General features: G+C 35.0%; 5 protein-coding genes across 15 annotated transcripts in view; 3 read left to right on the top strand and 2 right to left on the bottom strand.

The window, feature by feature from the left end:
• The window catches only part of ca16b (carbonic anhydrase XVI b), a 117,038-nt gene extending 111,407 nt beyond the window's left edge, over window positions 1-5,631 (top strand). The window contains exons 25-29 of the mRNA XM_065279752.2: window positions 83-211; window positions 2,738-2,884; window positions 3,012-3,154; window positions 3,288-3,423; window positions 4,855-5,631. Of these exons, the coding sequence (XP_065135824.1) occupies window positions 83-211; window positions 2,738-2,884; window positions 3,012-3,154; window positions 3,288-3,423; window positions 4,855-5,001 (702 nt within the window). The 3' untranslated portion in view covers window positions 5,002-5,631. The remainder of the gene's footprint in view (window positions 1-82; window positions 212-2,737; window positions 2,885-3,011; window positions 3,155-3,287; window positions 3,424-4,854) is intronic.
• Window positions 5,632-6,884: 1,253 nt separating this feature from the next.
• Window positions 6,885-12,715, top strand: tardbpb (TAR DNA binding protein b). 2 transcript variants are annotated; one of them, XR_010542551.1, is made up of 6 exons: window positions 6,885-7,597; window positions 8,243-8,421; window positions 8,896-9,036; window positions 9,978-10,148; window positions 10,229-11,321; window positions 12,052-12,715. XR_010542551.1 is itself a non-coding variant. In XM_065279759.1 (6 exons), exons 2-6 carry the CDS (start codon window positions 7,357-7,359, stop codon window positions 10,721-10,723), a joined length of 1,227 nt encoding a protein of 408 aa, XP_065135831.1. In that variant the 5' UTR covers window positions 6,885-7,159; window positions 7,342-7,356; the 3' UTR covers window positions 10,724-11,971. The 2 variants fall into 2 exon arrangements, 1 of the variants encoding a protein (XP_065135831.1); XM_065279759.1 differs by lacking the exon at window positions 12,052-12,715 and having other exon boundaries at window positions 6,885-7,159; window positions 7,342-7,597; window positions 10,229-11,971.
• Window positions 11,290-25,549, top strand: part of LOC135770099 (uncharacterized) — a 19,452-nt gene continuing 5,192 nt past the window's right edge. The window contains exons 1-8 of one of the 10 annotated variants that reach the window (XM_065279767.2): window positions 11,290-11,321; window positions 12,052-12,159; window positions 22,314-22,420; window positions 22,508-22,570; window positions 22,742-22,821; window positions 22,909-23,039; window positions 23,164-23,230; window positions 23,313-23,412. In XM_065279767.2, the coding sequence (XP_065135839.1) occupies window positions 22,347-22,420; window positions 22,508-22,570; window positions 22,742-22,821; window positions 22,909-23,039; window positions 23,164-23,230; window positions 23,313-23,371 (474 nt within the window). In that variant the 5' untranslated portion in view covers window positions 11,290-11,321; window positions 12,052-12,159; window positions 22,314-22,346 and the 3' untranslated portion in view covers window positions 23,372-23,412. Of the gene's footprint in view, window positions 11,322-12,051; window positions 12,201-22,101; window positions 22,134-22,297; window positions 22,421-22,507; window positions 22,571-22,741; window positions 22,822-22,908; window positions 23,040-23,163; window positions 23,231-23,312; window positions 23,413-25,549 lie in introns of those variants that run through there. The other 9 variants (XM_065279760.2, XM_065279768.2, XM_065279761.2 and 6 more) reach the window with 9 other exon arrangements.
• Window positions 12,841-15,774, bottom strand: cenps (centromere protein S). Its single transcript, XM_065279772.1, has 5 exons — window positions 15,655-15,774; window positions 15,425-15,548; window positions 15,301-15,334; window positions 15,115-15,181; window positions 12,841-12,977 (listed from the first exon to the last, which is right to left on the bottom strand). Exons 1-5 carry the CDS (start codon window positions 15,679-15,681, stop codon window positions 12,843-12,845), a joined length of 387 nt encoding a protein of 128 aa, XP_065135844.1. The 5' UTR covers window positions 15,682-15,774; the 3' UTR covers window positions 12,841-12,842.
• rbp7b (retinol binding protein 7b, cellular) lies at window positions 18,297-19,662 on the bottom strand. The gene is made up of 4 exons (XM_065279771.2): window positions 19,383-19,662; window positions 19,024-19,202; window positions 18,822-18,923; window positions 18,297-18,740 (listed from the first exon to the last, which is right to left on the bottom strand). The coding sequence occupies exons 1-4, from the start codon at window positions 19,453-19,455 to the stop codon at window positions 18,687-18,689; spliced, it is 408 nt and encodes a 135-aa protein (XP_065135843.1). The 5' UTR covers window positions 19,456-19,662; the 3' UTR covers window positions 18,297-18,686.

Consider the following 25,549-nt stretch of genomic DNA (forward strand, 5'->3'; position numbering starts at 1 on the left):
ATGTGTAAAGCATATTAAACAATGCAGAAATGTAATTTGAGAGACTTTAATGGTGCCATTATTGTTTTATAAACAATTACAGGGCTACTACAGGAGCAATGAGTTTGTTATTACCCAGCATCCTTTACCTCACACAACCACAGACTTCTGGAGGATGATATGGGATCACAATGCTCAAGTGATCGTGATGTTGCCGGATAACCTTGGCCTTGTAAGTACCAATAAAGAGCCACCCTGCGTCCCTTTCATGTGTTTATTTGCATTGCATTAAAGGTGACATAGAATGATTGAACGGGGTATTTATCCTTGTTCTGTGATGTGCCATGTAGACAAAAATGTTTTTGTTTGGGTCTGTAATGCCCTTAGAAGCTTCCTAAAACCTCTCTCAGATAGCTCTATTAGGGTGGGGGATTTTAAACAAGTGGTTTTGCACCTATTTGGCTCCCCCTACTGGCTTAACTTGCAATCTCATTACTGATTGGCTGACTTTGCTGCCACTCTAAAAATGTAGCCAATTATTTTAAAGTGGAGGGGCAGGGAGATGCCAGTGATGTCATAACCATCAGTTTTTCAGATTGGGCCGTTTCCTGGTTGACATTTCTAAAAGAGGAATTTCTATGAGACTGAGATGTTTAGCATGTCTAGCACTTTTTGTATGTTTGTAAATGCGGGTAGACTACCATTTTTCAACAAAGACAAGGTAAAAATGGTTTTTCATTCTCTGTCCCCTTTAACAAAACATAAAGAAGAAGACACTGATACATGTAAAGAAATAAGATGTGATGTACTTTAGGCCGCAGAATAAAAGAAAAGGTATTAGGTATTTTAAAAAAAAGAGACTTTTCGATGTCCTGCCCTTAACTTCCAGTTTCAATAGGAAATATGTGACCCTGGACTGCAAAACCAGTCATAAGGGTCAATGTTTTGAAATTGAGATTTATACTAGGGCTGTCAAAAGATTAATCGTGATTAATCGCATACAAAACAAAAGTCTGTTTTTGCATAATTAAGTGTGTTGTGTGTAATTATTTTTTATATATAAATACACGCACATGCATGTATGTATTTAACAACATTTACGTGTGTGTGCGTGTGTGCGTGCGTGCGTGCGTGCGTGTGTATAGATAGATATAGATATAGATACATTTCATATTATATATATAAATTAATAAAATTATACATAAATAACACTTTTCTTACATTTCTACATGTATGTGTGTATTTATATATAGATATTTTCAAACAATACACACAAAAATATATTATGCAAACACAGACTTTTATTTTGTATGCGATTAATCATGATTAATCTTTTGACAGTCATAATTTATACATTATCTGAAAGATTGTTGTTAGAATTAGACAATATTTGGCCGAGATACAACTATTTGAAAATCAGGAATCTGAGAATCATTTAAAAAAATATATTTGTGGTAGGACATTTGCTAAATATCTACTTAACATATTTCAACAAAGGACTGAAAAATGGTGAGGACTTATTATCATTATTGAGTCTATTTTAACATATGGTATATGACAGCGGTTTTTAAACTGGGGTTCAGAAGGTTCCAAGGTTCCCCAAAAAATTTTAAGTGAGAAAAAATAAAGCAAAATTTAATAAAAGTTTATTGTTAAGTTTCATTTGAAGTTTTATTATTAGGGCTGTCAAAAGATTCATCGCGATTAATCACATACAAAATAAAAGTTTGCATAAATATTTGTGTGTGTGTATTGTGTGGAATTATTATGTATATATAAATACACACATACATGTAGAAATTTATATGACACTGATGACATGTCCAAGCAGCACCAGAAGGTGTATTCAAATTCTAACATGTAGAAATTTAAGAAAAAAATAATTTTTGTATAATTTTATCAATTTATATATAATATAAAATATATAAAAGTCTAAATAAATATATAAACACATGTAAATTGTCATAAATACATACATTTATGTGTGTATATTTACATAAAAAAATTATTACAATCAGTACACACTTAATTATGCAAAAACAGACTTTTATTTTGTATGCGATTAATTACGATTAATCTTTTGACAGCCCTATTTATATAACAATTTGTTATCTTTAAAATATCACAGTTACTATTTAGTAACAAAGTTTAAATGTTTCTTTATAAAAAATATGGATAAATATTTCAGGAAAGCGGTCCCTCGCTAAAGATTTGGCCTTTTGGGGTGTTTCCTGCCATCATAAAGTTTGAAAACCCCTGGTATATATCAGTGGCGGCCGGTGACTTCTTTTTTCAAGGGCGCACAATGCGAAGTTTGTCACATGTATGTGTGTGGTTCGTAATTTCAAAATATATGTATTGCGATCCAATGTGCATCACATGTCTTGTCAAAATAAGTGTCTGATGCAGACGCGTCTAAAGGGTTTATGATAAAAGAGATGCTCGCGTTTGCCAGATCCTCGCATTATCTCATGCGTGATCAAAGTTTACTGTTAAGGGAGTGTCTTGCATGTATTTTGTGAACGTGAGCGTCTCTTTTATCATAAATGGTTTTGATGCGTGTGCAGCAGGCACTTATTTTGACAAAACTCATGGTTCACATGACACAACAAACACACATTTTGAAAACACAAGCGACACACACGACACTCCGAACACTTATTTTGAATTTGAGCCCCTCGGATGAGCAGTCATGAGCCGTCACTGGCATATATGATATGATATGTGTTGGATGACCCCGATTTCCTTTTTTTTACAGACTGAGGATGAATTTGTGTACTGGCCCAGCAGAGAAGAGCCCATGAACTGCGTAGCCTTCACTGTCACTCTCATCAACACTGACAGACTGTGTTTGTCTAATGAAGAACAACTCATCATCCACGATTTCATCTTAGAGGCTACACAGGTATCTCAGTCACTACACAGTAAAACAGCTCTGCGACCATACCACTCAAATGTCACATTAATAATTCAAAGGCACATCCATCGATCGCATCAGTTACAGTACATGCCTGTTCATATCTGCCGTGCAGGATGACTACGTGCTAGAAGTCCGACATTTCCAATGTCCGAACTGGCCAGATCCCGATGCGTCCATTAGCAGCACGTTTGAGCTTATCAACATCATCAAAGAGGAGGCCATGACAAGAGATGGCCCTACCATTGTCCATGATGAGTGAGTATCTATGGGTGTCACTTAAATTCATGGAGACCGTGATATACACAATGAATAGCATGAGATTGGGGTGTGCATTTTGGGTTTATTTACCCAGAGGAGAAGAGTGATGCTTATTGATTCTGTGTTTCAGATTCGGGGCGGTGTCTGCCGGGACATTCTGTGCTCTGACAACACTTTCCCAGCAGCTGGAGAAAGAAAGCGCCGTGGATGTCTACCAAGTAGCCAAGATGATTAACCTCATGAGGCCTGGTGTCTTCACTGAAATTGTGAGTTAACATAATGAGACCTCATAACATCCTCATGAAAGCTTGTATATGGATCAAATTTAGAGAAACTTGTGAGTGAAGTCTTGGTCTGGGATATCTAATGCGGTTTCATCATTTATCACGATGGCAAATTATTTTCTCCATACAATTGCCGTTTTTTTAAAGGATTAGTCCATTTTCTTAAAAAAAAATCCAGATAATTTACTCACCACCATGTCATCCAAAATGTTGATGTCTTTCTTTGTTCAATCGAGAAGAAATTATGTTTTTTAAATAAAACATTCCAGGATTTTTCTCATTTTAATGGACTTTAATGGACCCCAACACTTAACAGTTTTAATGCAGTTTAAAATTGCAGTTTCAAAGGACTCTAAACGATCCCAAATGAGGCATAAGAGTCTTATCTAGCAAAACGATTGTCATTTTTTGCAAGAAAAATAAAAAATATGCACTTTTAAACCACAACTTCTCGTCTTCCTCCGGCTGTGTGATGAGCCAGCGCGACCTTACGTGATTGCGTAATGACGCGGAAAGGTCATGTGTTACATATATGAAACGCACATTTGCGGACCATTTTAAACAATAAACTGACACAAAGACATTAATAAGTATCATTCAACATACAACAACGTCGGAACGGTCCTCTTTCTCCACACTTAAAAACATTGGGGCGAAGTTTTGCATACGTCATCCGTGACCTCTTGATGTAATGACGTATTATGTGAAGTTAAGCTGGCGCGTCACAGGATTGGAGGAAGATGAGAAGTTGTGGTTTAAAAGTGCATATATTTTATTTTTCTTGCCAAAAATGACAATCGTTTCGGATCGTTTACAGTCCTTTGAAACTGCAATTTTAAACTGCATTAAAACTGTTAAGTGTTGGGGTCCATTAAAGTCCATTAAAATGCGAAAAATACTGGAATGTTTTCCTCAAAAAACATAATTTCTTCTTGACTGAACAAAGAAAGACATCAATATTTTGGATGACATGGTGGTGAGTAAATTATCTGGATTTTTTAAGAAAATGGACTAATCCTTTAAAGACAGTCTCAAAACGGTGGTTTGCAACAAATTACGTCAACCAATTACGTTACTACGGAGGTTTTCTCGGGTCTAAAGAAATGTACCCGACCCGAAATGACCCGAACCCAACGATTTTTTTTTTAAAGAAAGACCCGACCCGAGACAAATCCGGGAAAATTAGACCCAAGTCCGACCCAAACCAGCGGCAAGTTTTTTTTGCTGTAAGGCAACAGTGCTACCCACTAAGCACAGGTGGACTTTAACATAACTCATTTATTACAATATACAATAAAATAAGCAATTAACCCACCGTAATGAACAAAAACTATGGAAAAAAAATGCATGAAATATGTTATAGTTTGTTTTATTCTTCAATTTATTTATTCTATCTCTTCGTGAATGTTTCAGGAGCAATATCACTACCTTTACATGGCTATGCTCAGCCTCATCAGCAGTAAAGACTTCAGACTTGGCTTCAACTACATAGACAAAATTGTTGGGATGGTGGTAACGGATGAATCTAAACAGGCTGAGAGCATGGAGTCTTTGGTGTGAGGTTCCCAGAAGACGTAAGAACGGATTCCTTGAACTTTCCATGAGGCCTTTATTCCCAGACTCTTGATGAAATGAAAAAAAGACAAAAAAAGAGCTTTTATATACTGATAAAAATAAATTCTTTTGATATTTATTTTTGCTGCTTTTTGTTATCCTGCTGAGCGTCACCTGCTCTCCAATACACATGCTCACAGACACACACATACACACACAGCAACATGCAGCTGTCTATTTTGCACTACACGTTCAGTGTTACTACTTGATGCCTAGCTGATTATTGATAATTGTGTTCGAAACATTTCTGAGTATCGCTATATTCTTATTGAGAAGTCTGCAGATGTGAGAGGGCGATCGGCGAAGGCACGTTAACACACATCGGCCTCATATCCATGAAAGCTGTACACAGAGAAGCTCCACCTTCAAATTAATGCTCATCATAATGCGACTTTTAATCGTCAAGCATTGTGACTTGTTAGATTAATATGTTCCTTTTTTATTTATTAAGATATGCCATTTTATGTCTAACTTATATACGTTATTTCAGTGTGATATCATAACAGCAACTGTGAACATATATTGTTACCAGTAGCATTTCTATTGTTTTGTAATAAATAAAGATATTGATCAAAATATGTTTCTGTTCATTTTCATGGGAACTGTTAATATGCTGTCTAATTTTCATTTCAGGTGCTAAATATTGATGGAAAAGTATTTTAATGAAAACTACATAAATGTTTGATCCCTATTTATATTTGATGTCTAAAAATATATATTAACATTTATGAATTTGGCAGATGCTTTTATCGACTTTAAGTGCATTCAAGCTATACATGTTTATGACAATGCGTGTTCCCTGGGGTTCGAACTCTGGCACTGCTAACGCAATCCTCTACAAATTAAACTATGGAAACCCCATATAAAAAAGTATATAACTATTGTATAAATACATTTTGATAAATTATATTTGCATTTAAAGTACAGTTTCTGTACTATATTCATAAACCTAAACCTACCCTGAACAAAAATGACACAACAAGTAGGCATTCATTGTATTAAATGCTTTTCTCTTAAGCAAGTAGTTGAAAAAACAGTACCAGATATTTGGAGTAAATCTGTAAACTTTTTAACATTGATATCATAACCGTTTAATTAGTAATCAACTCACAAGTTTTATCCTGTAAGTATCCTGTATTTATTTTAAAAATATATTTATAATTAAAAATATTTTGTAAGGGTCCTTTCAGACACCAGTTAATTATTTACATTATTTTTTAATGGAAATGTGATATTTGTTTTCATATGGAGTGCAATGGGATTTTGTGTATTTATTCTAAAATATTTTATAAAATTATTGTATGGTAATATAAAAAAATAAATATTAATTTAACTTATGACACATAATGTACAAAAACGGAATAACTATTAAGAACGTTCCTGTTATATAAACCTGGCACAGACAGAAAGTGTATACTGATTAAACACGACAACCAAGCCCGGATAATTGTAAAAAGATTTTTTTTAACTGCTTCAATATTGACTTTTTATATTATAACACCAAACCTATTTTAGGACTGTAACCATAGACTGTAAATAAACCACATTAACTATTAAGTATGTACTCATATTTAACACTAGGGGCGCTATATCTAGGCGAACAGCCCACTAACAGACAGGGGATGCTATTTTTTCTTATTTCACAAAAAGCGTGTTTATTATACAGATAGCAGGAATTTATTTATGGTAACTGTATATTTTAGTAAGATCTGTTTGTGTTATTAAGCTGTATACGTACATATAGTAAGCAATAGTATAACTAAAATTTAAGTTTTATATTGCTCCACCTGCGTATATGAAAAAAATGAGCTCTTCCTAGTGTGACGTACTTCCTTCATGACTTGGGTAATGCCATCTTGATACGAAAACAGTGTTGCGTGAGTTGTAAAAAACAACATTTTGTTTAGATTACGCTAGCAGAAATTGCGTTGTTTTGTTTTGACAAGAGACTACGTAACGAATACGGTAGAGTGAAATAATTATATATTAAGAGTTTTATTTACGAGCTCATTCATTCCCGTGAGCCACATTTTTTTCAGTAAGAGAAACGCTGCTGTTGGTGGCGTTAACAAAGGAATATTTGGATCCGAGCAGTCTTTTATTGGTAATGCTATTAGCTTTTTTCTCACCACTATAAAGAGGTTAATTATAATCCGCGCTTTATTTCTGTCATTAAATGATCAAGTAAGGCGATCTTTAACCGTTGCTAAGCAATAACCGTTCGCCAGGAGTCGATAGTGCGCACGGTCGACGGCTCACGTTACGGTGTTTTGTTTCCGTGAGCAGCTCGATTGAAGAGAGATGGCCGAGATGTACATTCGTGTCGCAGAGGAGGAGAACGAGGAGCCGATGGAGATCCCATCGGAGGACGACGGCACGGTACTGCTGTCCACGGTCGCCGCGCAGTTTCCAGGCGCGTGCGGCCTGCGATACCGGAGCCCCGTGTCTCAGTGCATGAGGGGTGTGCGGCTGGTGGACGGAATTTTGCACGCTCCCGAGAACGGCTGGGGAAACCTGGTCTATGTGGTCAATTATCCTAAAGGTAGGTCATCTAAACTTCAATAAGCATAACTTGTTGTCATAATGTGGAACTGAAAGGTCCCGAAGACGATAACTATGAAGTTTATAAAATGTCTTAATTAAGAAAACAGGGTAGTCAACAACACATGTATGTATAATAGTAACGATACAAAAGAATGATGTCGTGGTGATCATTTGGAGTGCAATTTTTTTCCAGCGGAAAACGACAATCATTGGCAGCCAATCAAAACTCGTTTCAAGAGCTCGCGTGTGTGACGTGTGCCAGCTAGTAAACATAACGTCATACTGTTTTTATATATGCTACGCTTACACAGTTATCGTTAAAGTCATCTTTTTTTGTATGAACGGGAATTTGACAGAATATTCCCACAATGCATTGCAATACAGTCACTCATATCTAAAAGTTAAATCTTTTATTTTTCGTGTATAAACATCTTAACTGAGGCTTTTTAGTGATGTAGGATACAAAGTCTACTTTATGAGACGTGTGTACATTTATTGCTTAGTATTTTTCTACTTATTTTCTTGTTTAATTTAGGTTAGAGCTAATATTTACCTTTTGTTACATTTTTGGGACATTCTTTAGTGTTGACTCTGCCACATCATTTTGTAGTTTTGTGAATGTGTCAACTTTTTTCTATCCAAGAAACCGTTCTGCCAGATAATAAAAGGAAGATGGAAGAGATCGATGCTTCATCTGCAACAAAAATCAAGAGAGGAGACCAGAAAACTTCAGATCTGATCGTGTTGGGTTTGCCATGGAAAACTTCAGAACAAGATTTAAAGGACTACTTCAGTACGTTTGGGGACGTCATCATGGTGCAGGTAAACCTTCAGTGATGCAGTCTTAAACATACAATATATCAAATACCATCTCCTTTTTGAACATCAGAAACCTAGGTTTCATCCTGTCCTCATTTGTTTTCTTTTATCACCTTCTTAAATATGGGTAGGTTTCTTCAAAAATACCAAATTTTGAGCAAAAAGCCGAGATAACTTTTGTTAAGGACTTTTGTTTTAGATTTAAACTGATAATCAAAGCATACACTGAGTTTTTACTGTTGTTGGATCCATGGTTGCTTAAGTGTTTTTTAAGTTGGATAAAAGCGCCACCTAGTGGATAATAGCAGAAATATGCATAGCCGTAAAAACTTGTCATTAGCAGTGAAGCGTTTTCTCTTAATTGACGGGATAACTCAGAAATGGCGGGGAAAAAGTTAAAAACGTTTGGGTTTTTTAAGCATGCTAAAATCCAGATTTGTGTGAAGGTTGTATCTAACGTGTTTTTTTTGTCACCAGGTCAAGCGGGATGTAAAAACTGGAAATTCTAAAGGATTTGGATTTGTAAGGTTTGCAGAGTGGGAATGTCAGACTAAGGTGATGTCACAGCGGCACATGATTGATGGCAGGTGGTGTGACTGCAAACTACCAAACTCCAAGGTTAGTGTATAAATATTGTTTTTGTTTTTTATTAGATATAATCAGGGTTTCCACATCTTAGTTAAGTTCAAATTCAAGGACCTTTCAAGGACTTTCTAGGTCCAATACCCTAAAATTTAAGGACTTAATGTGGGGACACATTTCAATTGAGAGCAAGGTTACATCGTGTTACCTTTTTAAGATACATTGTTACAGTTCCCTTTTGAGGGAACTCGCGCTGCGTCACTGCGGTGACACTTTGGGGACGCCTCCAGGGGTAAGTGCGTCTGAATGTGTATATCAAATTCAACCAATGGTGAGGCTTAACGACAAAGACAGGGTGACGCGGAAGCCATGAAGTATATCGCTATCTGAAATATTGCCAAATACAGAATTACAGGGACGCAGGAAGTATGGCAAGGGTGACACAGCGTCTCGTTCCCTTTTCAGGGAACAACAGTTATATACATAACCCGAGACGTTTTCATGTGTCAAACACAACTATGCAAAAAAGCATTTTGGTATTAATCAACATTCGCATACAGAAGATGTAAGCATTTAAAGCGAACAGTTTAGCACGTGTGCTTAAAAAGTCTAGAATTTTTATGATATTATCCTTCACTACACAGGGAATGATATGGATTTTTCCAGAAAACTTCTCGCATAAAATAGATTCAAGCACTTTTGCAAAGACCTGTGCCTTTGTATATATATTTTTAAAAACTTCCCAGGACCTTGAATTTTTCCCCCCAGATTCACAAACTTTCAAGGACCCGTAGGAACCCTGTATAAAACACTTACAAAATACAACTAGCATTCCACAGTCATTATTGAACTTTGCGCTAAAATTGTACTTGATGGTATAAACCATGAACTATAACTTAAAAGTTTATAAAGTAAAAATGTGAAGTTTTTAAGTTGTGAAAGGATGAACCTCACGATCTGTCTCTGACACTTAACAGCAAGGTCTCGATGAACCAATGAGGAGCAGGAAAGTGTTTGTGGGCCGTTGCACAGAGGACATGAGTGCTGATGAGCTCCGTCAGTTCTTCATGCAGTACGGGGAGGTCACGGACGTCTTCATTCCCAAACCCTTCAGGGCATTTGCCTTCGTCACCTTTGCGGACGACCAAGTGAGCCACAATTGATCTTAATCATTAACCCAAAAAATGTTTTTTTTTTCAAACACTGGCTAAGTTTTTCCATCTTCCAGGTGGCCGCTGCGCTGTGCGGAGAGGATCTGATCATCAAAGGAGTCAGCGTCCACATCTCTAACGCAGAGCCGAAACACAACAACACCAGACAGATGATGGAGCGGGCGGGACGCTTCGGCAACGGGTTCGGGGGACAGGGTTTCGGAGGGAACCGTGGCGCCATGGGGGGTAGCTCCAGCAGTTTGGGGAATTTCGGAAATTTCAACCTCAACCCGGCCATGATGGCAGCAGCCCAGGCCGCCCTGCAGAGCAGCTGGGGCATGATGGGAATGTTAGCTCAGCAGAATCAGTCGGGGACGTCCGGCGCCAACACGAGCGGCACGGCCTCCACTCGGGACCAGCCCCAAACGTACAGCTCCGGAAACAGCAACTACGGCAGCACCTCAGCCGCTCTCGGTTGGGGCTCCGGGTCCAACTCGGGGACTGGCGGTAGTGGGTTTAACTCGAGCTTTGGTACTAGTATGGAGTCTAAGTCGTCGGGGTGGGGTATGTAAGCCGTGTTTCGTTTTCGATGAGTTTGTATTTTTAGTGTGTTTGGTAAGTATTTCTCCAAGAGACTTATCTCGTCACGTGTGTTTGGGAGCGGGGATGGGTGATAAAGGAGCCTGGGGACAAAAACAGACTGTTTTGTACAACGAATGCAGTTGAATTTAGTGTTTGGAGTGAGATCTGGGTGTTACATTAATGTGTACCATCTTTGATGTTATGTTTCCCCCAATGTTGTATTGTCTTAGTTGACGCAACCGAAGCATTTCAACTGGATTCTTATAATGCATGTTGTTAAGTCTGTGATACTTGTAATAAAATGCATGAGAATTGCATCATCGTTTAAAGACATTTATGTTAGATAAAAGAAAGAAACTTGCATTTGAAAGAATCTGGTTGAAACCTGCAAACTATTTGAGCTTTATTTCAGTCCAGTTTTATGGAAATGCTTTCAAACAAGCCTTCATCAAAATCTCTTCTGCAGTTGACATCTGTGGGGTTTGCCTGGGAAGAGCGCCCTCTATGGCAGCACAGTGTGGCTGAGGTCATTATCTCTCACCTTCCTCCCCATGTCTGTATGCTTTCATCGCACGGCTCGATGACACGGTGGGTGTCTACTTTTTTAAAATCCACTTTTTATGACAAGAACTGCGCAGAGAGTGACGTTTTTAAACAACGCTTGAGTGCGATTGGTGATGGCGAAGAGTGAGAAGTCTGCGAGAGAGAAACGAAAGTGTGGAGCGCACGAACGAGAAAGAGACTTGCGAATGCGATGAAAGAGCCCAATTGTGACTGCGGTGGTGAGCGTGTGAGTGTTAGCTACTGAATCTTCCCAGCATCCTGTTAATTGAGCCCAAAATGATGGACATTTATGTACCTCGAGGATTTTTTGTCTTCCTAGGTCCCATGTTTTGCTTTTCTCCTTTAGTATACTGACTGATGTGCTTATATTGTTGAATGTTGTGACGATGCATACTTTTTTGTCTTGCTTCTATAATCCCATCTGAATGCTGTACGGTGTGTGTGCTTTATTTCCTTGTAACTTGACCTGTAAGTGTGAACTTTAATGTGGATGACATCTTCAGTGGACGCTGAGGGGGGGGAACATGAGTGATGGTGTAAGTGCGACCTGTATGTTGAGTGCTGTGAATGTCTGTGGTATTCCCTCTATAAATAACGTTGCTCAGTGTTTTCAAAAGCATTTTATATGACTTGTCAAATGAAGGGAGTGCTTCAATAAAACTAATTTGAATAGATTGCTTTGTTTTCTCATACTGGTTTGTCACGTGATATTTAAGAGCAAAATTCCACAAACTAACTGAATTCACACATTTAGGGGCCTGGAATATGGCTGGCAGCCACTGAACCCCAGGCGGGAAGTCCGTTTGGGGATGGAAGAAGATGGAGGATGTTGTGGTACCCCATTACAGCAATAGCATCTCTGGTAACAGCCATGGACACGGTAGAAGGTGGCAGGAATGATAGGTGCATTCTAATGAGGAACCATGTTTAGTTCAATGCTTGTTTTTCTGAAGTCTTGCTGAACATTAGCCATGATGCAGTAAGGCCAGGGTGACCGTAATTGCCATTTTTCCTGGAAGTCGCATTGGTCGATCGCATAAGTCAGCGAGGTTTGATATTTCAGGTTTTATTTTAAAAAAGCAACTGTTAACATTTCAAGGTAAGAATAAAACTACAATGATTATATGTCTTAAGAGAAATAAACCTTAATTTTATGTTTTTAACTGAAATGCAAGTACCACAAAAGCGACTTTTGGAGTACACACCCCAAATCTTGGCCAGGATGTGTCCAGGGAATATGGCACGTATGGTCAACCTAAATTAGGCTCAATCTGGCTCCAAGAAAGTAGACAAATTTTCTTTAATTGAAACATCTTCAAGTATTTTTACAATATCTACATTGTTTTATAAAGCTTTCTATAGTTTCCTAAAGAACAGAAATGTTTTCAGGATTCTTCAATAAAACACACAACCAGACACGCTTGTTTTGAGTAATTCTTGAAGTGCTTAACTTGAACTGTGATTTATGTTAAATAACTTTCTGCTGTTGGTTTGTTCTCACATGCATCAACCAAGTTTGTAAACACTAAAATATATTTTGGTCCATTAATCCTCAACCTCATTGTCGTCCTCAGCTCCCATCTCTTTACTCTTCCTCTTTGCAGCATTCTTCTTCCTCTTCTCCTTTAGTTCTTGGTTGTTCAAAGCCAGTTCTTCACTTTTCTGCTGGATGTAGTTTGACTGTGAAGATATAATCGATGAATTGCTAAAACTGTACAGTGAAAACTTAATCTAAACCATTTTATATAAAATACATAGACGGTGAGACATTACTCTTTAGTACAGGCCACTACTCTGTAGTCAGCCACAGCAGTTAATTTGTCTTGGTGGTGTGAAATGTGACCTTGGACCACAAAACCAGTTTAAGTTGCATGAGTATATTTGAAAAGTTTGGTTCCAAAATGAGATAACTCTGTTTAAAAAAAAAATCTCAAAACTGAACGGGCGGGAACCAGTTTAATCTGCTTACCTGTTCACATACCCCAATAGTATTTATATATATAAATATATATGTATCTCTCTCAGGGGTTTTTCTCCTCCTAGGAGTTTTCCCCCTGGACTAGCCAGGAGGGTTTTTCATCCCCTGGAGAGTCCGCCACCATTGGCTTGACTTAATACTTTACTGTATACGTTACATTATTACTACGCTATGCTTTTTCCTACATCTATTAATGTAAAGCTGCTTTGAAACAATTAACAATTGTGAAAAGCACTATATAAATAAAACTGACTTGAAAATGCTTATTATTACGTTATAATGTTTTTATTGTGTTTTATTTGCTACTTAGCTGTATTTTTTTGTTATGAAGGCTTAAATCAAAACAAACAAACTGTAGTTTGATTGATATTAATTGGAATGCACAATCAAAAACCTAGATTTTTGAATATTTTTTAAAAATGACGTTATCTCGTTTTGGAACCAAGCTCTTCATTTGTAGTTATAGCCGTCACAATATGTTGTATGGCCCAATATTTATGCAGGAATCATTAGGATATTATGTAAAGAACATGTTCCATGAAGATATTTTGTAAAGTTCATACAATATATATATATATTAAAATCTTTGTGAGTGGATGCACTTGCTAAGGACTATATTTTGAAAACTTAAAAGCAATTTTCTCTTCTTTTTTTGCACCCTCAGTTTCCCCCTTTTTTAAATGGTTGTATTGCGGCCAAATATTGTCCTATCCGAACCATACTCTAATGGAAAGCTTATTTATTCAACTGTACCCTTTTGTCTGGTTTTGTGGTCTAGGTTTATTCCACTTTTGGATTTAGTAATACAAGTACTAACATTAAGGGAAATGCATATAGATTAATAAATATAGCAGTATGAATACACTTTGTTAATGTACCTATAGTATGCTGTTGTATTAACTTTAGTGAATAAAATGTAATGATAAACTGTATCATTACATTGTCATATTGTAGTGTAAACTAATGTAGTATACAAAATATTTATGGTAAGGTTGAATACAGGAATTTTACTGCAGTTTACTTTAGTAAATGCTAAAAGGTGGTTCGGTGGTTATATTAACTTGCATTCTGAAGATTAAATTAAAACTGAATGTTATTAATTCATATAATGACCATAAACATTGAACATTAAACTTGTGATGTTTCTTTACATTTTGTATACACAGAGCTTAAATTCATTGCATTTTCCTGTTCCCTTATGATTGACAAGATATATCGACCCTTATTAAACTATAGTCCGATTGTCAATAGTGTGAACTACATTTAATCGACTGATACAGATTATTGGCCGATATATCGGTGAATCTCTAGTATTTAACTAGGGCTGGGCAAAAAAATCGATTTTTCGATTAATCGATTTTTAAAACGTGGTCGATTAAAAATCGATTCTCAAAGAGCAGAGCAGATTTTTTTTATATTTATTTCCGCAAACATTGAACGGAGGAATGGAAGCACTTTAGATTTTGCAAGCAAGACGTGTTGTGGCTTTTAATTTCTTTTTATTATTATCCACTTGTAAACTGCTGTTCACTGTTCTTTTTTATTAATATAGTATGTGTATTAAATCTATATTCGTTGAGTTGAATCGAGAATCGAGTATAAAAACCTACCTGAGAACCAGAATCTTAAATTTAACCGAGAATCGGAATCGAATCGATTTGATAGCTTGTGAATCGAAATCGAATCGATCTGGAACATCTGAATCGATACCCAGCCCTATATTTAACACTTAAGAACATTAACACACCAAGGTGGGGTTTTATTTTTTAACTATAGATTATCCTTACATATTGAAATATATTTGATTATTTATAAATAACATTTCTGAGGTGGTCCTACCAATGCAGTGCTTCTCCTAGCGGTGAGCTTCACATCATCCACTGTAACAGTGTTTCGTTTTGCATGCCTACAAAAAAATTAAAACATTTTTTACATTTTGGTTTATATATGTAGATAAAGAGGCAAAAGCAATTTAGTTACTAAACAATCAACAGTCGTTGTTACATTAGAAAGGTGAGCATTTACCTGGCAAAAGCTTCTAGGTCATTGGCAAATATATCTATAGGTAAGAAACATGTCGAAACTATTAAATGTAAGTTAATCTTTTTGGATATAAATCAGTTACATGATGAAAGACTTTTAGTCTTACCGCACTGTCTGAATGCAGTCTCGGCTATAGCAGCTATTGTCTGTTTAGTGATTTGTTTCTCACAGTCTGTGGCGATGTGTTGACAGAGGCGGCCGACAGTGTAATGAACTGCAGCTTTCAGTCTCTAAAAGAGTATAACAAACACTGTCAATGTGTAAGAATGTCAAAACGGTGAGTTGTATCGTGAAGACATTGCGCATTAGTTAGTAATTTGTTAACAATGTTACAACCTGCTTTTGTGCATCCTCCTCCTCCATCTTCAGAGATAAATTAGCAACTTTATTTCTCTTCCGAAGTTGAAAAATCCGCGAAATGTGTTTTCTTCACGTTGTAGTGGTGACGTCAGTTTTCTGTCGTTTTGCATCAGCGCCCTCTACTGGTGTGGAGTGGGTTTATTACTTTTTTATTTTTAGCACATTTAACAAATTTCGATTCATAATTTTACCAAATGAGTCTTATGTGTTTATATGTTTACAATTTATGTCATATTATAACTGTTTTTGGTATAACTCTTAGGTAAGTGTACACAAAAGCCAGATTTTTGGCCCAAAAAATTTATAAATGTAAGTGTTCTCAGTGTATTTCATTAAATATATTGTTTCATTCATATATTTTTTAAATTTCATTTATATATTTATTTAATGACAGGTGTGACAATCCAATAATGTGTTGCCAAAAGGTAAACATTTGTTTAATGATCTTATATAAATGTTTTGGGGGTGGTTTCTTAGACACGGTTTAGATTAATCCAGGACTAAGCCTTAGTTATTTTAGGACATTTAAGCAGTGTTCGAATTATGTCAAAGCTTATGGGGGGTCCCCTAGCTAAGCCCCACCCCCTGGCCAAACCCCACCCCCTTATCATAGGGTCGCTGTGATTTCACAAAGTAAGATGTGATCGTCCTTGATCAGTAATCATCTGATCCTGGTCTTAATCAAAGAAACCCCAAATTACCCTTAACTCAAACTCTAAAACATTTTTTACCCCTCAAAGTAGTGTGAAACACTGGCAAGGGCAGAAATTTTACACAGAATACGGGTGAAATAGGGTGGACCTCATTTTTAAATTACATAATTTTACTATACAGTATAGTAGTGGTTAAATGGATTACATTGCGTTTTTTGAGTCATAGATCGAATACTTTTCAGATCAGGAAAACTGGGGGTGGGAAAATAACATAAGAACAAATTAAGAAATTATGAGCATAAAAAATAGAAAAGAACAAAGTTACAAATAAAGTAAGATATATTTAGGTACATAAATAGAATCAAATGAATAGTAACACTGTCTTCTTCATCGAATAATTAATCTGTTTTTAGATACAGAAGTGATTTTCCTTTGTTTTCTGTTGTTTAATTAATATAAATGACAGATTTCTTTCTGAACTGATTGCACTTACTTTAAAACATAACTGAATGTTTTTATGAGAATAGGTGCCAAGACTGTGGTATTTCCAAATAATTTTGTGTTTGCATGCTTTAGGAATCGCGCGTCTCCGTGCGTCCGCTTATGAGTGTTGCGTCCATATAAGCATGTGTGCGCGACGCGTCCTTGTCTTTGCGCACATAAAACAGCCCACTTTAACATCTTCCGCTCAAATTGTTTAAAATCGCTTGCATGTTAACATTTGCAAGGTTTAAAAAACACATGCAAAAGATACTTTCTATAAATATAGTTATTTATTTCTGAATGATGCGTATTTGAGCGATAAACAGGGCCAGACGAAATATGCGGACTTTTTTTGCTTTATCTCTGGAAATGTTTTGGAAAAATCTGCGGAATTCTGCAAAATGATTTTAAATGTTTTAAAAATTATATTAGATAATTTAAGCTATAAATATTACAAAATTGCATCTAAAATAATTACTTTTTAAAGGCTTACAATGAAAATGAATACACCAAGCAATGAGTCCTCTGAATTAAACCTGACCAACATGAAGCAGATAATGTTCTTGTCAAGATAGAATTATAGTTTGTATATAAAATGACATGTATTGTTTATTTTGTTATATAATATAGCAGCATAAAAAAGCTTGTATTAATACGTTCTCATTATGAATTAAGCACTTATGAAGATAATTTCATCATTTTTACAACGCAATGTAAACTTCATATTTAACATAACAAGAGAATTCATCTTGTAAACGGATTTGAAATGATGATGTGCTGCTGAGTGCCGACTGTCGCGTCACATAGATGACAATTACAAGTAAGATCTGCTTAACTTAGTGATAAGTTTTATTTAATCTGAAATATCAAATGGTTCGTGTTCTCTATCATTAAAAACAATCACAGCAAACACGCACAGGGTTTATGTACTTGTCAATGCCGCTCACAAACGCGCGTATGTGTGCTTGTCGTCAATGAGGGTTGGTCCCAAACACGCTCAAGTGGCATTTATGTGCCCTGGTGTTAAGTATTAAAGAGACTATCATTTATTATCATTTAAGCGTGATTTCTTCTGCTTCCCCAATAAAATATTTTGTGTGACTGGGTGGACCAGCCGTCAGACTGAGAGGATAGATTTGCCACTGTTTGTCTGTCAATTCCTCCAGAAAACAGCATGAGGCGCACTTGCGAGTTTATTTATTTCAGACAGAAGTCATTTGAATTAGTTTATTGCGAAATTGGGACAAATAAAGACAGTTCCGCTTTGTGACACGCAACATGAGAATTTTAAATTCATGTAGTATTTTAATTTTAATAAAAACCAGGGGACCCCCCTAATTTATATTTTTGTGCTTTATGGGGGGTCCCTTAAGGCTTATAGGAGGTCCGGGACCCCCCCAGACCCCCTTCAATTCGAACACTGCATTTAAGTAGTTTTTACAAACAAATCTTACAAAAACACTACTGGTGTGCATGTCATTTTAGGACGAAACCGCCCTGAAATGTTTATTTCATATATATGTATAAACATCCATTAAAACAATGCCGAAGAAACATTTTTAAAAGGTGCTTAATTAAGGAACATATTTTAAAAAGGTGCTTTATTAATAAACTTTATTAAGAAAACATATAACTTTATTAGTAAGAAGCAATCCGTAAGTTCCAACATTTCTGAAAACTAATATGCAAACCTAAAATCTTGTCAGATAAGTTTTGAGGAATGTTGCAATGTAGAAATCTATAATAAGAGAAATGCTTAAATGGTCCTATTTATTACATTTTAATAAAAATGAAAAATGTTTCATGTGTTATATCATCACTACGAACACTCATTGTTGGCTATTCAAGATAATTCATCAGAATAGTTGTGTATCAAGCAGTTCTTTTGTATGTTTGTTTGCAGGTCTGATCTTCACATTTCATTTCCTTTAAAGATAAAAATTAAAGAGAGGTTAAGCATTTGATCTAATAATGTGAAGATTATCATTAGGCTCATATTTGACTTACAAGGTATAGATTATCTCCTTCTATCCAATGTGTCCATCCTCGTTTCTTTTTTTCACCTTTTTGCACACACACAAGTTTGTCGTTATCCCAGTTGACTGTCGTCTGTAGAAAACAAAAAACAATCTGGCACAAAAACAATCTCTGCTCTTAGTAGATTCTGTCTGATTCTGATCTTGCTGTGTGATTGTTGTTATGTTTGTACCTGACATTTTCTATTGTCCAGGCCTTTGGTGACTTCCTCAAACTCTTCACCGATTTTGAATGAGCAGGAGTAGTTTCGGAAAGTTGTTAAAGTTTTAATGGTGAAGGAGTCTCCGTCTTGCTCAATAATTTTCTGGGGCTTGAGCATGCCCGCTATTTTTCGTGTGGCAAAATCAATTCCTGTATAACATCGACAATTTTTACATTTATGCAAAAAAGTTATTAACATAATACCAAATTAAGACATAACAATTTAATTATTATTTATTATTAATAATAATACGATGTAAAGTCATGTAATGTTTAAGCAAATAAACAAAGACATTAATTTAAAAATAGGAAAAATTGCCCCATACTCACCAAGGGCCACCATGTAACCTTCCAAGTTCTCACTGTCCACCATGTCCCAGGTTCCACTGTAGTTTGCAGCCATACTTGAGGTTTATCCCGGAGCGTGATGTGTCACTTTCACACGGTTTAAGCTTCTGATTGAACCAAGAAGCTGGAATTTTACTGTACATGTGTGGAAATGAGAGTAACAGATGTGATGTGTCGTATTTCAGTTGCTTTGGTGTGTAGTAATATGGGTCAGAGGTGATTCCCTAGAACACAAAAGCTATTTTAGCAAATGGTTCAGAGGGGCTGTTCTCCGGGAAGGGAACAGCAATGATGCATGCTTATTGCTTACGTGTCTCATGGGAACCAGGCGAGAACAATGCAACTCTAAAGACATGTTGCAAGTCTTAGTTTGGCAAGCGTTTAACAGTAAGAGACGTGTAATAAAAAAAAATGGTTACATTTCAAGGGAAATTAGCAATGTTACAATAGCTTTTAGGAATTACTGCGAAACAGCAGAGTGAGGCATGATTGGTATGATGTCACATTATATTGTTCAAAAATAAGATGCTTAGTGATTTCCCTCAGAATAGCTTTGATTTCAGACACACATTTCCTAAAAAAAAAAACAAAAAAAAACTCTTCAGCGAATTGTTAAAGGGACATTCCACTTTTTTTGAAAATAGGCTAATTTTCCATCTCCCATAGAGTTAAACTTGTGATTTTTACCATTTTGGAATCCATTCAGTTGATCTCTGGGTCTGGCGCTACCACTTTTAGCATAGCTTAGCATAATCCATTGAATCTGATTAGACCATAAGCATCGCTTAAAAGTAACCAAAGAGTTTCATTATTTTTTCTATTTAAACGTTCTGTAGTTACATCGTGTACTAAGACCGACAGAAAATTAAAAGTTGTGATTTCCTAGGCAGATTTGGCTATGACTATACTCTCATTCTGGTGTAATTATCAAGGACTTTGCTGCTGTAACATGGCAGCCGAAAATAGTCCCCTTTGTATATTTCAGTAGCAGGGGACTATTTTCGGCAGTGCGTAATACACCTCCTGCAGCCATGTTTCAGCATCAAAGTCCTTGATTATTACACCAGAATGAGAGTATAGTTCCTAGCCGTACAGCATAGAAAATCACAACTTTTAATTTAATGTCGGTTTTAGTACACGATGTAACTACAGAAGAGTCAAGTTTTAAATAGGAAAAATAACCAAACTCCTCGGTTATTTTTTAGCACAATGCTAATGGTCTAATCAGATTCAATGGATTATGCTAAGCTATGCTAAAAGTGGTAGCGCCACACCCGGAGATCAGCTAAATGGATTCCAAAGAAGTAAAAATCAGATGTTTAACTGAACTTAAAATGAGCATTTTTTTTTTTTTAAAGTGGTGTCCCTTTAATTTGACAATTTCTAAACAGTCAGTGTGAAAAGTAATCAAACCCTAAAACATTTTATTGTGCTAAATGTCTTACATTTTGTGTTACGCTTATGTGTTCTGTATTCAAGTAAGTAATGTTTGGCGGCATCTAGCGGTGAGACTGTGAATTACAACCAACGGCTCAGTCCACAGCTCATCCCTCACTTTCGAAATGCATAGAGAAGCTACAGTAGACCCCAAGGACAAATACATTGTCTTGGACAACTGCTATAGAGCGTGTTTCCACAGCAGATTTCCAAGGGGGCCTCTAGATGACTTAAAATTATAAAAAGTTGGACAAAACAAGCATTAACTCATTCCCCGCCAGCCTTTTTTTTTAAGTTGCCCGCCAGCATTTTTTGTGATTTTCACTAAAGTTTCACAAAATACCTTCCAGGATAATTTTCTTCTAAAAATATATAAACATACAAATATATCAAATAAAAGAACAGACCCTCTGCTTTCAAACAAACAATAAACAAACAAACAAAACCAGAAAAAAACTTTCATAATTTAAAAAAAAAAATTCTCTGCTTATAAACTCTTAAATATGGGTATTTTTCTTTAAAAATAACTTTTTTTTTTTTGAAAAAAGCTGAAATAACAGCATTTTTGTGAAGGAATTTTGTTAGAGATCAGATTCCCAATGATTATCAAAACATACAAAGAGTTTAAAATTAGTAAATAACGTTCTAGCTTCGTATTTTATAAATTGGGTAAGTGCGCCAGCTAGTGGATAATCGCGGTACTATAGTCATTCCAAAGTTCTATTTTATTTTATGTGGAAAAAATTGAGTGGGTGGCCATTAAATATTGTTGTGGGCAACTAGGGGGCCTTGAAATAAAAATGGTGGGAACCATTGCTCTAAAGGACAGTTTATCCATTTAGGGAAACATGACGGCGCGAAATTGCGACTTCCATGGGGACCAGCGATGAATAATAACACATAAAAATAACACAGCTTGTGTCTAGTTAAGGACAACACATCTTCGTGTTGTTTTAACACGTCTTGTGTTGTCCCTTCTATTTATTTGAACTAAATCAACACGAATTGACACATAATGTGTTAAATAGGATAACACAAAACTTTTTTTAGAGTGTATGTCGATAAAAACAGCTTATTCTAGGATAATAAAAACAATATAGTTTATTTTGTAAGATAATAAAGTTATGTATATTATATTGCATTTCTGTAAGTTGTGATCCTTTCAAAAGTTACACAGTGCACCTCTTTAAGTCTGCTTAACCATGTGTTTAACCACTGGGTGGCGCCATTTCACATAAACCAAACTAATGATTTTTTTGCTCAGCTTTTCACCTGCTGGCTGCATGGGATCTTCTGGTAAGTACTTGTTAGTGTGCTCTTTCCATATGTGAATGTCTTAACAAACCTGGCAATACTTCTGTGCTTTACTGTATGTGTTCATCACCACAGTCATAAGTGTTTAATCATTTTCAGTTTGTATGTATATTTTGTAGTTAGTGTATGTCTTCATTTTGACATAGTGTGGTCTGTTATAAGTAGCTACAGTACACCTGGGATGACAGCAGAAAGATGTTTCACCACTTCTTAGTTCATGCAGCTTTTCAGACCAGCAGGTGGCTTCCAAGAGACCAAAGGCTGAAATTGTAAGACAATAAAACATCTGCATCTGTCTGTTGACAAACTGCATACATATAAATGTATTAACACTTAACATTGTGTCTCTTTGGCAGTCAGATCGTTCTTTTCATCTTCGTGGTGCTTTTCCTCGCTCCACAGTTGTACGTCTTGTGCAGGCAAGTGCAATCGTGTTCATGCAACGTTTATCAGATCAAGTGTGTGAGGCCTTGTATTGTTATCCAACCCTTTGACATATCTAGATTTACTAAAAACAGAGATGTGTATCTGTGTTTACCTGGCATATATATATTTAAAGGTAAATGTAATAATCTGAAATGTGTTCACAGGCCAAAGTCTTCTCGCTATTGTGAAAAGCCGCTGTTAAACAACTTAATAGTCTTCATTGTGTTCTCCTTTATAGCAACAGGTACTCTTTGATTAGTTATTATTCGTTTTAATAAATAAATAATTTGGGATCTTTATTTTGTAACCCTTTATTTCTGTCTGACTTAAGGTTTGGCTGTAGTCCTCACACTCACAGATCCCGTTCCCAAGATTTTTAGGGTGGCGTATCACTTATTTGGATTGTTCTCATTTACCTGCGGTCTCTTTACGGCCGCACTTACCCTGACTGCACCTCAGTGTGTAAGTGCAAACTAAAATATTCATTATAAATGTTTGTTTTTTCTAAAACAAGTACTCGTTTTAATTTTAAACAATGTCTAATCTTATATGAATAAAATTTTAATCTCATTTTTATTTTTCACAGGCAAACACCACCCCAGAGTTGTATATATTTTCATTGGTAGTCTCTTGGGCTTGCATACTCTCAACAGGTTAAGTGACTTTTTGGGTTTTGGTCTGTTTTAGTTCACAAATTTAAAATATAACCATTGTTCTTAATGTTTGTCTGTTCAGTTTTCTTTATGGTCAGAGGAAGTCTTTTCCTGATCCATTCCCTCTGGGGTGAAATATGAGTCCTATTCTCTGTGTGGCCTTCTGCTGACACTGAATACAGGTGCATTTATTATTTAAATGGTTTCATGTGTTGCACACAGTGGTAAGACACAGGTTTAAATGGAGTCTGTTCAATAATACACCAGTTTATCAATACTAGCATAATAGTAAAGTAATATGCAGCCAGAATGCTGTTTACTTATGTGAAATTTCAATTGGCAAAGGAAAATATAATAAAGGTGGTGTATTATTTGTGTAAAAACATAAAAATAAAGATTTCAAAATAAATAGTATTACACTTTAATGAAACCACAACAAGATGCAAATTTTTGTATACAACACAGATGTTAAATATCATGACTGCTTTCAGGTTGAATAGCCAGACATAGCTCAAAATTTATTAAAACTAAGCTTTGACCATTTTGAGAGCAAGGGCTACCACAATGGATAATTCAATCTGGAGGACTACTTTTTGATATAGTCTATTTAAAACGTACATAAAAGAAGCCAAGCTAAAAAAAAAATATGTAATTAATAAATATAAAATGTTTTGTTTTACTTGTTGACATGTTTTATCATTGTTAAAAATGTTAACATAAAAGAAGCCAAGCTAATAAAAAATATGTAATTAATAAATATAAAAAAAATTGTTTTACTTGTTGACATATTTTATAATTGTTTAAAATGTTGACGTACATAAAAGAAGCCAAGTTAATATAAAAATATATGTAATTAATATTAAAATGTTTGTTTTACTTGTTGACATGTTTTATCATTGTTAAAAATGTTAACATAAAAGAAGCCAAGCTAATATAAAAAATATGTAATAAACAAATATTACAAATTTAGTTTTACTTGTTGACATATTTTATAATGGTTTAAAATGTTAACATACATAAAAGAAGCCAAACTTATATAAAAAATATGTAATTAATAAATATAAAAAATTTTGTTTTAGTTGTTGACATGTTTTATCATTGTTAAAAATGTTAACATAAAAGAAGCCAAGCTAATATAAAAATATGTAATAAATAAATATTAAACATTTTGTTTTACTTTTTGACATATTTCATCAGTTAAGAATGTTACCATACATAAAAGAAGCCAAGCTAACATAAAAAATATGTAATTAATAAATATCAAAAATTTTGTTTTACTTGTTGACATATTTTATAATTGTTTAAAATGTTAACATAAAAGAAGCCAAGGTAATATAAAAATACGTAATTAATAAATATTACAAATTTAGTTTTATTGTTGACATATTTTATCATTGTTTAAAATGTTAACATACATAAAAGAAGCCAAGCTTATATAAAAAATATGTAATAAATAAATCTTAAAAAAATTTGTTTTACTTGTTGAAACATTTTATCATTGTTTCAAATGTTAATATACATAAAAGAAGCCAAGGTAATATAAAAATACGTAATTAATAAATATTAATTTTTTTGTTTTACTTGTTGAAATGTTTAATCATTGTTAAAAATGTTAACATAAAAAGCCAAGCTAATATAAAAATATGTATTTAATAAATATTAACATTTCTGTTTTACTTGTTGACATATCATTGTTTATAAAAGAAGCCAAGCTAATATAACAAATATGTAAAAATAAATATAAAATAATTGTTTTACTTGTTGACATATTTTATCATTGTTTAAAATGTTAACGTACATAAAAGAAGCCAAGCTAATATAAAAAATATGAAAAAATAAATATAAAAAATTTGTTTTACTTGTTGACATATTTTATCATTGTTTAAAATGTTAAGGTACATAAAAGAATGCAAGCTAATATAAAAAATATGTAATAAATATTAAAATTGAGCCTAATTAATTGAATGTGCTTTGACGTCGAACTCACAGACTTGTGGCGCCATATTAGAGACCAATGGATTAACATTTTCTTTTTTAAATTAATTTTTAACCATAATAAAAACAAGGCATTGTTAAACCTAGCATGAAACTAATCAGAAATTATATTTAAAGGCGGGGTGCATGATCTCTGAAAGCCAATATTGACATTTGAAATCACCTAAACAAACACGCCCCTACCCTAATAGAATCTGGACCATCTTTTGATAAACCCGCCCCACACATACACAACCCAGGCAACGATGGCGGTCAGTAGACACGCCCCTTACTGCTGATTGGCTACAAGTGTGTTTTGGTAGTCAGCTGCACTTCCTTTTAAAT

This window comes from Paramisgurnus dabryanus, chromosome 7, assembly GCF_030506205.2.
Source record: "Paramisgurnus dabryanus chromosome 7, PD_genome_1.1, whole genome shotgun sequence".
In the NCBI taxonomy this organism is placed as follows: domain Eukaryota; kingdom Metazoa; phylum Chordata; class Actinopteri; order Cypriniformes; family Cobitidae; genus Paramisgurnus; species Paramisgurnus dabryanus.

What these genes read in the sequence shown, in the direction of transcription:
- tardbpb (XM_065279759.1), top strand. Translation starts at nt 7,357, where the DNA reads ATGGCCGAGATGTACATTCGTGTCGCAGAGGAGGAGAACGAGGAGCCG. An exon ending in TGTGGTCAATTATCCTAAAG is followed by an intron (nt 7,598 to 8,242) that starts GTAGGTCATCTA and finishes TTTCTATCCAAG; the next exon opens with AAACCGTTCTGCCAGATAAT. An exon ending in TCACCTTTGCGGACGACCAA is followed by an intron (nt 10,149 to 10,228) that starts GTGAGCCACAAT and finishes TCCATCTTCCAG; the next exon opens with GTGGCCGCTGCGCTGTGCGG.
- cenps (XM_065279772.1), bottom strand. Translation starts at nt 15,681, where the DNA reads ATGGAGGAGGAGGATGCACAAAAGCAG. An exon ending in GACTGCATTCAGACAGTGCG is followed by an intron (nt 15,335 to 15,424) that starts GTAAGACTAAAA and finishes TCTTACCTATAG; the next exon opens with ATATATTTGCCAATGACCTA. An exon ending in CTAGGAGAAGCACTGCATTG is followed by an intron (nt 12,978 to 15,114) that starts GTAGGACCACCT and finishes ATATCTTCACAG; the next exon opens with TCAAACTACATCCAGCAGAA.
- rbp7b (XM_065279771.2), bottom strand. Translation starts at nt 19,455, where the DNA reads ATGGCTGCAAACTACAGTGGAACCTGGGACATGGTGGACAGTGAGAAC. An exon ending in AGGTTACATGGTGGCCCTTG is followed by an intron (nt 19,203 to 19,382) that starts GTGAGTATGGGG and finishes GATGTTATACAG; the next exon opens with GAATTGATTTTGCCACACGA. An exon ending in AAGGAGATAATCTATACCTT is followed by an intron (nt 18,741 to 18,821) that starts GTAAGTCAAATA and finishes TTATCTTTAAAG; the next exon opens with GAAATGAAATGTGAAGATCA.